At 37.6% G+C, this 12314-nt stretch overlaps 1 protein-coding gene across 1 annotated transcript in view; it reads right to left on the reverse strand.

The window, feature by feature from the left end:
* The window catches only part of IFT74 (intraflagellar transport 74), a 2643271-nt gene that overhangs the window by 2342803 nt on the left and 288154 nt on the right, over positions 1-12314 (reverse strand). Inside the window, exon 7 of the mRNA XM_044061439.1 lies at positions 10743-10802. Coding sequence (XP_043917374.1) covers positions 10743-10802 — 60 coding nt within the window. The remainder of the gene's footprint in view (positions 1-10742; positions 10803-12314) is intronic.

Here is a 12314-nt window from a genome sequence, read left to right on the forward strand (position 1 = left end):
CTGACCCAACTTAAAATGATAAAAAATGAGATATATAAAGCATACTAAACTGGATGCTGTCATCATACATTTCTAATATTAATTCCATGGAGATGTTAGCTAAATCTACCAGCAATCATCAAGCAATATTTGCATTACTCTTGATCATAGTTATTTGAGTGGAAGAAGCATGAAAAAGCTAGACTGGGACACAATTAAGCAAATTATCTTAAACATGAAACAGCAGCAGCACCATCTGAACCAGTTTCCTTCCTTAGAGTGTTCTATTAACTACTTTACTAATATAAATCATATATTTAGACAACATATCAATAGTGATTTTTTTTTTTTTTGTAGAGAAACATGGTTTTCAACCCTGGTTGACTGAAAAGCTAAAAACTTGAACCATTTTAGTTCTGCATTAGCAACATTTAGAGTAACCCAACCTCCTTAGTAGGAGTTCAGGACAGACTAAATCAAAAGCTTTTGAGAGGTCTAACAAGACAGCCCTGGTTAATACCTGTAAGTTCAAATAACTATATATTTTATTTAAGGAAAGGACAGCTGTGCCAGTACTATGCCTAGGATGAAATCCTTGTTGAGTTGCAGAGAGACAGTTGGTGGCAATTAAGTGATGCACAATTTGTTTATTAATACATTTTTTAATATTTTGGACATAGGAGATAAATCTGCTACAGGTCTGCAGTTAGACTGAGTTAATCATGGCCTCCTTTGTACATTGAGATGAAGTATGATTGCTCCCAGTGTTTGGAGACATATTGTTCAGCGTCACCTATTAATAAGAATTAATACTGGATAACATATGGAATTTGAGGCAAACTTAAGGCATTCTGAGGGAAGCTGGGCTGGAACAATACTGTTATTTTTAAAGATTATGTACAAGTCTTATGTGCTGTGCAGAGAATGGTTGTAGTATGAAAAGACCACAAGCAGTTGTGGAGTCTTACTGCTTTGATTAGACTGATGTTGTGCAAAAGATGCAACACGTTTTAGAAAGTCAACATTATTTTGCAGGCACTAAAGAAATTTGACTCATTTAGGATTGGATGGGGTTGAGTTTTAGTACCTGGGTTTATTAGGATGTTAATAGCTTTCCATAAGTTTTTTGGTGGCTATTGAAGTTAACTGTCTGAAGTTTTGGCTAATAATTTTTCTCAGACAGCTGGGTTATAGGCCTCATCTTCTTTTTGGGAGTCCTGTAGGTGTGGACAGCAGATACAAGCTGTTGCTGTCTCCATATGTCCATGCTTGATTCCTTTCAAACAGGGTTTAGCATAATGGTTAAAGTTTTTTTTCTCAAAGGGACAAGGTAAAGGGTTTGATTCTGATCTAAGGTTATTGGATAGGCTTAAAATGGCCCTTTATGGCAGTTACCCTAGTATTCACCTATGAACTTAAGTTAAAGCTTCACTACTTAGCCAAGTGGCTTAAGAATACTGGATTTCATTTTATGATAGTGGAGCTAGATGATTTAAGATGCTTAAGAAGGTGTTGTTAAAGCAGCTGACAGCTTCATTTAGTGGGAGGTGTTTTAATGAATTACAGTTAGATAGATGTGGTAAAGAATTAAAAGCAGAATTAAAGAAAAAACTATTTTGAAAACTGGCCCATGTGCAGGCAGTCTTCTTGATTGTTTTGGTTTGTGTCAAAATAACATAGGTTAAGTGGTAGTCACTAATAGAATCAGAAAGGGTACAAGCACCATAGGCATATTTAATGGTGGATATTAGAATCCAATTCAAGATACTTTATTTTGGGGTAACCTTCTCTATTCTAGTGAGTTCAGTAATAAGATGGGCAAGGCAACATAAGTTATTAGAAGAATGTGAGCCCTTTTGGGATTCATTGTTAGATATTGTGTTCTAGTCAATGTTAATTTCTCCCAAGATGATTAAAATATTTTTTTTGTGTTTATGGTAATCCGAGACAGTATTTCTTTCAGGATGCTAGTTTATTTGTAATACTACTTGAAGGTACAAAAGACAGTAATGATGTGCATGGTATGATAAACATTAATTTTCAAGGAAACATCTTCTGATAAAGAGAAGATGCTAAGTCGTTGTACTGAGTTACTAAAATAACACAATAATTTAAGTCACAGGCAGAAAGGATAATTAAAAAGTGCTCATAAATGCAGTGGATGTTGCAAATAGAATGGATAAATGCTAGACAACTGTACTAACTGCTACATGGCCTTTATCTCCCATCTGCTCAATAAAACAAATTGACAAAATGGCAATAATGAACTCATTCCAAAATTCTAATGCACTAGTTATGCAACTGAGACACAACAGTACTCCTATTGACTGGAAAAAGTAAGGTACTAAATGCACAACTACACACTGCCAAACTATGTAAAAATGTAGGTAAAACTTGCTCATATAGTTGTAAGTAAGTCCAGGTGACTTATAAAGTCTGTACATAGTTTACCTACCCCTCTATCAATAGTTTAGCAAACACCACAAAAAGGCAGACAGCAGTATACTTAAGAAGGATCAACTAAAACACCTTAATGCTAAAGTAATTCCTGAAGACAAGTCACTCCAAATATAAATGAGGCACATTATCTTCCTGTAATATGCAGTATGCAAATAAACTTGTACAGAATTCTGTAACACCACTAAACCTTGAAATGGTAGTAGTAATAATAATAATAATAACAATAATAATAGTAACAATAATAACAGTAGTAATAGCAGCATTAATAATAACAACAGGGTTGGGGTTAGCACAATAGCCAAGGTGTTTACCTTACAGACACAATGCACAGGGTTTGATTCTCATGAAAGAGAAATTGTTAAGGCTTAAAATGCCAATGGCCTGCAACAGCAGTTAGCCTAGTACTTCCTATGAATAAAAACACCACTTGAACTGACTCTTTGAAAAGTACAAGTCTGCTGTCCTAAATCTTTACTACTTCAGATTTTAACCCTGGGATTCAGAAAGAAACCTACTATGGACACTAACAGCTGCAGCCAAAGGGGACTGTTTCTGCAACTGTGGAAAATATAATTCAGAAAATGTTAGCTGCAATGAAGAGAGACCTAATTATTGGTAACTGTGCATATCTCTGAATCATGCGGTGTTACCGCTAGTCCTAATCAGCACTTTCCTGCAGTAATCATCTCTGGCTGTCCATGCATCACTTTAGCACAGGTGCCTCTTTCAGTCATTCGCCCATACATACATGGACACATCGACATACTTCTTACCTGTCTCTTAGTTTATTGCTTCCCTGCACCTCATAAATCATGGATGATTACAGTCAGTCAACACTGCCAGATATTAGAGTTTCATTCTTCTTATTGTTCAGAAACTGCACTGTGATGCTAACCTGTTGTTATATGAACTTTTTTTTTCAAAAACATTTTTATTTTGTTTTCATTATAAACATACGCAAATGTACATACAACAAATACAATAAAACAATAACTTTTCTGGCAATTGCAAGAATAGACCAGAGTAACTGAATCCGAGACTTAGGTATTACATTAGGTATAGGAAAACTGAATAGGATTAGTGAGTTAGAAATATGATAATTATTAGACCATAAAGCATTTACAAAATATCTGAAGCCTTTCCAGTATTGAACATTTCTACATTCAATGAACATGTGAACCCAGTTGGCCTCTAGTAATTCATCATATTTCCAACTTTTACTTTCACTGTTTTTGAGTATAAGACTTATTTTATGTGGAGTATAGAAAGTCCTGTTCATAAATTTCCATGTATACAATCTCCAATATAATGAAGAAGAGGTACCATACGTAGAATTCACTAACATTTTTTTGGATTCATCAGATATTTCTTCTCCATTTAATCTTTACATAGTAATTCCAAAAATCTGAGTCAAACTTTAGAGTGTCTTCTCTTAGTATCTTGTAGATAGGTGAAATACTTAATTTTTGATCATCTGTCTTTTCAAGACACCTAATAAAAAGCTGAATCAAACTAGATATAGATTCAGTCTCTAGGTTGACGTAATGAGTGTATAAACAACAAACTGCCTTGACTATTATAAAAACTACATAAAAGAGAGTTTAGTGGTTTAATACTCTTATTCTCAATAAACTGATGCCAGGATATCAAGTTATTTTCCTTTAATTTTTGCATTGCATTGATGTTGAAAGAATCTAGGCAATCAGGGGAGTGTGCTATAGGGAATACAAGAAATAGGAATTGTTTAATGTTGTAATTACAATCAATTATATTTTTAAAGCTATTAAATATTTGATTAATGCCATAAGAAAATGATCAAACTTCTTATTAAATAAACAAAATTCACATAAAAGCCAATTAAATCGACTTATTCCATATTGTTCCTTAAACTGATTTTCTATAGTTCTGACGTCAGTTATATGAATCTGATGTATTGTTTTACAGACAGATATATAGGTAGGTGTGATCCAGTGTAATATTACATTAATTATAACTGATTTGGAATAAAGATCTAAGCTACGGAATGCTATCCCATTACTGGCCCAAGCTCTAATGTGCCATTTATATGCAATCCTAGGTTTTAAGGGGAACCATAAAAATTTAAGTAGCATGGAATCTAATTTTTAAATAAGTTTTTGGGAGGAGGTAGTATCAATGACTATATATATAACAAAATTTTAGGTAAAATTATCATTTTAATTAAAGAGAGCCTATCCTCCATTGTGAAGAAAATGTTATTCCATCTTTTGATTAGTTCACTAATGGTGGTTATTAAATTATTGCACTTTAGTTTAACAGACTCTTTCCATGTACTCTTTATACTGACACCCAAATATTCTAATACATCATTCGCCCAATTATAAAGGCTATTTTCTCTTAGGTTTTTGTTGAACTTTTTATTAATTAGCAATGTTTTGGATTTATTATGATTAAATTTAAGCCCTGAAATTCTTTCAAACTTGCTTAAGGTATTTATAACATCATGCAAAGAACCATCAATATCACCCAATGTTAACAACATATTATCAGCAAATAACTGTATCTTAGGACAATAGTCCTTATTAATTTGAAAGCCTTTTATATTTTGCTTGTTTCTGATATATGTAGCAAAAGGTTCCATTGAAAGAGCAAACAATAACGGTGACAAAGGACAACCTTGTCTAGTTCCCTTGAGGATTTCTAGTAGTGAGGACAGACATAATCCAATCTTCACATAAGCTTGTGCCTACTATAAATTTTCATTAATAAGTTGACTAAATCTAAGGAGAATTCAAAACCAATCAGAATTCTTTGTAGATAAGACCAACTAATAGCATCAAAAGCCTTTTCAATGTCTAGGCTGATAATAATTATCTGTCTTTTGTATTTGCATGCTATGTTTATTAATGATAGTAATTTAGTAATGTTATCTTGCACTTTTCTATGAAGAATGAACCCTGTCTGATCATTATGTATTAGATTAGGTAATATTTTCTTTATCCTATTAGCTAATATTGTAATGAAAATTTTATAATCTGTGTTTAGTAACAAAATTGGCCTATATGAATCACAAGATTTGGGGTCCTTACCTTGTTTTAATATGGGGGAGATTATTGAGTATTCCCATGATGGGGGTGTTATATATTTTTGCTTAACCATAGTAAAGGCACTCATCATTTTCTTTATTATATATTCAGGAAAAATCTTATAAAGTTCAGGAATTATTCCATCCAGTCCTGGAGCTTTATTATCTTTTAAATTTTTTATTTGCTCTTTCATTTCTGTTAGTGTTATTGGTTTATTTAATATGTTATTTTGTTGCATTGACACCTTAGTAGTTATATTTTCTTAAATAAAAGTATTTATTACATTAACTGTCTCCAAAAGTGGTTATCTTTATAGTAGTTTTTGAACCCTTCTAATATGCCCAACAAGTCAAATGTACTCTTAACTGAACCACCACTTTTATATTTAATCTCATTAATAAGATTTTGATTCTTTATTTTTTTGTATCTTACTGCTATTTTATCTAGATATTTGGGATTTACAGCATAAGATTGTAATTTCAATTTTTCCAGGTTTATGGCTACCTTATGATTCAGAGCTTCTAAGTATTTTTGATTTAACTTAGTAATTTTGTTATGTGCTACTTTGTTATTTGGTTTTGGTCCATTTTTATCTTGTCTATGTTTTTTTGTATGTCTAAAAGTTCTTTGTCCCACACTCTCCTTTTTTTTAAGGTACCAAGGTTTTATTCTACCGTACATATATAAACTTTAAAGGTTTCCTACAGTATAGTATCAGTCACTTCACCATTACCATTTGTTTCCATAAACATGTCTATTTCTTTCATTATCCATTCCCTAAAGTCATTTAACTTAGTTATGTAAGCAGGAATTCTCTGTAGAAATCTTAAATCATCTGTATGTGTAGTTAATGTAAAGTTTATAGCATTATGGTCTGAAAGTGGACAAGTCATTATAGATACGTCACTTATTTTAGAGTATATATTATTTGATACAAAGACCTTATCAGTGTTTGTTTGTGTACCAAACTGATATGAATAGTGAGTATAGAAAAATGTTCTCTTAGACCACATATATCTTGAAGGTTCATCTGGCTTGTAAACTAATTTAACTTCTTGGCTTGAGAATAGTTTTATTTTACCATTTTTAGAAGTATCACTGTCTGATAATAGGTTAAAATCACCTGTTGCTATAATTTCCCCTTTTGCATTTAAAGTAATCAGGTCCAGATATTTGTCAACGTATTTAGTACTCAGTCCTGGTATCCAGTATGTGGTATCCAGTATGTATTAATCAAAGTATAATACTTCTTACTGATTTCCAAAATAACCATGCTTAGCATCCCATCTTTATCTGAAACTGTATCTATAATTCTTGGCATAGTATAAGTATTTTTCCATAGAATAAGAGTGCCCCTTCTCTTAGTCTGAAAACATGAATCAGCCAGAATGGTACAGACATTGAATGAGAATTTTTGAAGATCTTTTTTTAATACATGGGTTTCCTGTAAAAAGATGATCTGGGCTTTATACATTTTGATATAGTTAAGCAAACCAGCTCTTTTGACATTATTGTTCAAACCATTAACATTTAATGATAAACATTTATAAGCCACTGATATAAAAAGAAGTTATGTACTCACCATAACGTTCCATCTGAGTAGGTAACTTCATTTGTCAGCAACCTGTGGGTATCGGATCCAATCCCGGATCCGAGCCGGCAGCTTTCCAAGTTAAAGATCCAAGCTCTCAGCTCCTTCTCCTTACCCATAATACCCTGCTACCTCCCTCCAGTCCTCAGATCGAGTTTGCCAAATTATCCACCAAAAACAGTCAAACATACTCGAAAGAGAAACATTAACCTGATGCGTGACAGAAGGAAAACATTCCGTCATGAATATGACCACGAAACAGGCTAGGGGGAAGGAGGGGGGGGTCGGTTGCTGACAAATGAAGTTACCTACTCAGATGGAACGTTATGGTGAGTACATAACTTCTTTATCTGAAGCAGTTAACTTCATTTGATCAGCAACCTGTGGGACAGAGTCCCCAGCTACCAAAAACCTGGGAGGTCCTCAAGGAAGGATATTCCGGAGCACTGCGGAGCCAAATGCTCCCCTACCTCTGGATATCAGACCCAGCTTATAATGAGAAACGAAGGTATGAGAAGAGGCCCAAGTAGCCGCTGAACAGATGTCATCTAACGGAACTCTTGACCAAAATGCTGCAGAGGTAGCCATAGAACGGGTAGAGTGAGCATGAACCCCCAAGGGTTCTGGCCGACCAGAATCTGTATATGCGTGTAAGATGCAGTGGGATATCCACCTAGCTAAGGTAACTTTCGTAATAGGCTTGCCTAAGGAAGGCTTAGCGAAAGACACGAAAAGCTGCTCCGATTTGCGAGAAGCAGCTGTCCTGTGCAAGTAAAATCGCAATTGTCTATGCACATCCAACAAGTGCAGTCTGCATTCCCCTTTGTTCTGAAAGTTGGGGAAGAAAATAGGTAAATTGATGGTTTGATTGATATTGGTTTCGGAGGCTACCTTAGGCAAGAATGAAGGATTAGTCCTGAGAGATACTCTGTCCTTATGGAAGACCAGGTACGGGGGTTTTGTACAAAGGGCTTGAAGTTCAGATACCCTTCTAGCCGAAGTAATTGCAATCAGGAAGGCAGTTTTCCAAGATAAAAATTTAAAATCAATGGAAGCTGCAGGTTCAAAGGGTGGACCAGTTAGTGCCTGAAGAACTAAGGTTAAGTCCCATGGGGGAACCGCATTCTTGACTGGAGGTCTTAACAGAAAGGTGCCTTTCAAAAAGGTCTTGCATATCTTAGCGGAAGCTAAGGGACCAAGGTTGTCCCCAATGTGGAAATAAGAAATAGCAGCCATCTGAACCTTGACAGTACAAGCACTGGCCCCTTGGTGGAAAATGTGGGACCGAAATTCAAGAACTGTTGGAATGGTAGCCATAAAAGGGTCCAAATCCCTATGTTTGGCCCAGATGGAAAAACGTTTCCATTTATTCTTGTAGATCTTCCTGGTAGAAGGTTTATGTGCCGCTACCAGAATAGATTTTACGGAAGACGAGATACCGGGAGTCCTAGCCACTAGTGGAACTGGATCAATCAAGCCGTGAGCTTAAGGTCATCCAGGTTCGGAATTTGCAATCCCGAAGGATGAAAGATCAGATCTGGAATGGTATCCAAGACCCAAGAAGGAGCTATGATGTGAGACCGCAGGTACGGGAACCAGATCTGGCGAGGCCAGAATGGGGCTAGGAGGATTATCTTGCTCCCCAACTGATGAGCTTTCTGCAGAAATTTTGTCATTAGCGGAAGAGGAGGATAAGCATAAAGAAGACCGGGCAGCCAAGTATGAACCAGACCATCTCTGGGACTCTTCCCCGGTGGGGGAATTAGAGCGAAAAATTTGCTGCATTTTGCATTTGAAGGAGACGCAAAGAGATCGCAGCAAGGCTGACCCCATCTGAGGAAGATCTGTTTTGCAATTAAGGGGCTTAGAGACCACTCTTAAGGTGTGAGGATAGAATGACTCAGCTTGTCCACTAGAATGCTGGACTGACCTGGAATGTGCGTTGCTATCAGAAAGCGGTTGGTGGAAATCGCCCATTCCCAAACTCTCATAGCCTCTTGACAAAGAGGGTAAGACCTGGTTCCTCCCTGTTTGTTGATGTACCAGACTACCGCCATGTTGTCTGTCTGAATTGCAATAGTCCCCGGAGGAAGAAGGTCTTGAAGGGCTTGCAACGCTAAAAGCACCGCCCTCATCTCCAGAACATTGATATGCAGAACGGTCTCTACAGGGGTCCACGTGCCTTGGATGGTTCTGCCCATGCAATGCCCCCACCCTGAGGCGAGAAGCATCCATGGTCAGCGTGGTTTGGGGTTGAGGCATCAAGAATGGTCTCCCTTCCCGAAGCTCTCGGGAATGGAGCCACCAAAGAAGGGAAATCCTGCAAACCCTGCTTAGGGGAATCGGTGAATCCAAAGGGTGAAGGAGGAGGGACCACTGGACCTGAAGAGTCCATTGAAGGACTCTCATGTGCAACCAAGCAAGAGGTGAAAGGCTGATGGCTGCTGCTATGGATCCTAGGGCTCTCCGGACTAATTCTGCGGGTGGGGCTGGGGACTGTAGAAGCGCTATTACATGGAGTGACAAGGTGCGTAACCTGTCCTCTGTCAGAAAGGCCTTGGACTGAAGCGTGTTTATCCTGGCCCCTATGAAATCCAGACCTTGAACAGAATGAAGAGACGACTTCCTGAAATTTATGGTAATGCCTAGATGATGGGCCAAGAATAAAGAATAATCCCTGGCAGAACAGAGTAGATGCCTGGTGGGGCAGTGAGGAGCCAGTCGTCTAGGTAAGGAAAGACCAAAATTCCCTGAAGTCTCAGGTGGGCTGCCACAACTGCCATGACCTTGGTGAACACCCTGGGAGCTGTGGTGAGGCCGAACGGAAGAACCCTGAACTGATAATGAATGTCCCCTAGCTGAAAGGGGAGAAACCTCCTGGATCGTCTGTCCATGAGAATGTGGTAGTACGCATCCTTGAGGTCTATGGAGCACATCCAGTCATTCTCCTGCAGAAGGGGGAGAATAGACTGTAGAGTGACCATCCGGAATTTCTCTTTGGCAATGAACAGGTTCAAAGTTGACAAGTCGAGGATTGGCCTTAAGTCCCCCGTCTTTTTTGGCACCAAAAAGAACCTGGAGTAATTGCCCAACCTTGACTGCTCTGGGAGGACGTGCTGGATGGCCCTTTTTTCTAGTAACTTCTTTATTTCTGAAGCCGCCACCTCCCTCTGATTGGGTGGGACATCGGGGAGGCGCCTCGCTAGCGGGGGAAGATTCAGGAAGGGGATAGAGTAACCTCTGGATATTATTCAGAGAACCCAGCGATCTGTAGTAATGGACTCCCAACTTGCTAAATGCTCCGAAAAATGCCCCCTGACTGCCTCCAGAGAGGGACAGTCAGGCAACCCCTCAGGGTTGCTGCACGGGTCGGTCGGAGAAGGGTTCTCTCGACCCAAAATTCTCTGGCCCCCCTCTGCCTCTGTAGTACTTTATTCTTGACAGTTATGGAATATGCAAACATATGAAAAACATCAAGTAACTGCAAATAGCACTATTCATTTCACTATTTCTTTATTCTTGCCAGTGATGGAATACACATATATTTATTAAACTATGTCAAGTAACCGAAAATTCACACCAGCAACTTAAAAATTATATACATAGAATTAAAAAAGTATCTTTCTTTAAAATTCTTGCATACATACCATATTATAGTCATTCATCACTTCTTCCATTTCTGTGTTTGTGTTCAGTTTGTCAACAAGCTGAAATAAATAAATAAAAGATAACATAGGCGTATAAGTTACTATGGAAGCAGGGTTAAGTACAAATTTATGTTTCTCGTTAAGATGATGTCTGTCATGCATTTGTAGTGAATGTTATAACTTCTACTACAGATTTTAAAGCATGCATGACTACAGGAAAAAAGGAAAAGGTTACTTGTTCATTTTTCTGAAAATGTTTCCCAAGCAAAAATGAAATCATATATACACATATAACAGGAAGTAGAGTTGTGCAATTCCTACTTACCTGTTACCATACATGTTCCAATTCCTCTCTAACTCAGTGTTTTTTTATCTGCCAAGATAAATCAGTAGTGGCCAGCTTTCAAACATTCAGACTCCTCTGTCTCTCTGTCTCTCACTTCCTGTGACAGCTGACTGGATGAGCATATCTTGATAGGAAAGCCTTCAATTGTCACAGAAAATGTGTTCAGGCTTTTTTTTTTTGTTTTCACAAAGAAGGAGAGGAATGTACCTGAAGCCAGAATCATCTAGCAAGAGTAAATCTGCAGCCTATCACAGCATTATATAAATAAAGCCACCTCAACTATGTACAATCTGAGGGATGGCAAATGGTCACTGCCACTGAAGCAATAAGGAATTTGAACATATCCTGTTACAGGTAAGTAGGAATTATGCAAATGTACTACGTTCATCATTCCCACTGCCTCAGTGGCACTTTGGGTAGATTTCCAAAGCTTAGCCTAACTGGGAGGTGGAGGTGTATGGTGCTTTGTGAATTTATGAGGAGAGGACCAGGTTGCTGCCTCTAGAATGTTTTATATCCAACCCTTTCCAACATGGCATCAAAGATTATAAGACTCTTGTTGAGTAAGCTGTAACCTTGCTTGGAAGAAATTTACCATGATGGAAGTAACAGATAATAGCAGAGGACAACGAACATGCAATAGTTTGCTTAGAGACATGTTGGCCTTTCTTAGTCCCCATATAGATGACAAAAAAGAAGTTATGTATTCACTATAATGTTCCATCTGTGCTGTCCATTTTCATTCTTTCTCAACAGTTGGAGTTTGGATCTGACCTTCGGATCCGATTCGGCCATTATTTCAGCTCGTAGCCACTAAAAAGCTCTCAAGCTCCTCCCTTACTCATAATGCGCCAACTTCTAACATACCTCAGATCTTGTTTGATGGTTAACATAATGTAAGAAATATTATCATAACCTCCCTGGTAGAAGAAGCCATTATCTGGAGTTCAACAGAAGGAACAGTGGTGTCCTTATAAGTTCTTGTTCCTCCAGAAATCAATTGTTAAAAAAGGTTGGGGGTTGGTGGGAGGGGAGAGGAGGAAGAATGAAAATGGACAACACAGATGGAACGTTATGGTGAGTACATAACTTCTTTATCTGATTATGTCAATTTTCAATCATTCCTCAACAGCTGGGACAGAGTCCCCAGCTACTTAAATCCCAGGTGGACTCTAAAAGAAGGATATTCCTGGGCACAGTTGAGCCAAAGGTTGCTCTTCCTCTGG

This window comes from Protopterus annectens, chromosome 2.part0 (assembly GCF_019279795.1).
Source record: "Protopterus annectens isolate FY-2018-M chromosome 2.part0, PAN1.0, whole genome shotgun sequence".
Classification (NCBI taxonomy): Eukaryota; Metazoa; Chordata; order Ceratodontiformes; family Protopteridae; genus Protopterus; species Protopterus annectens.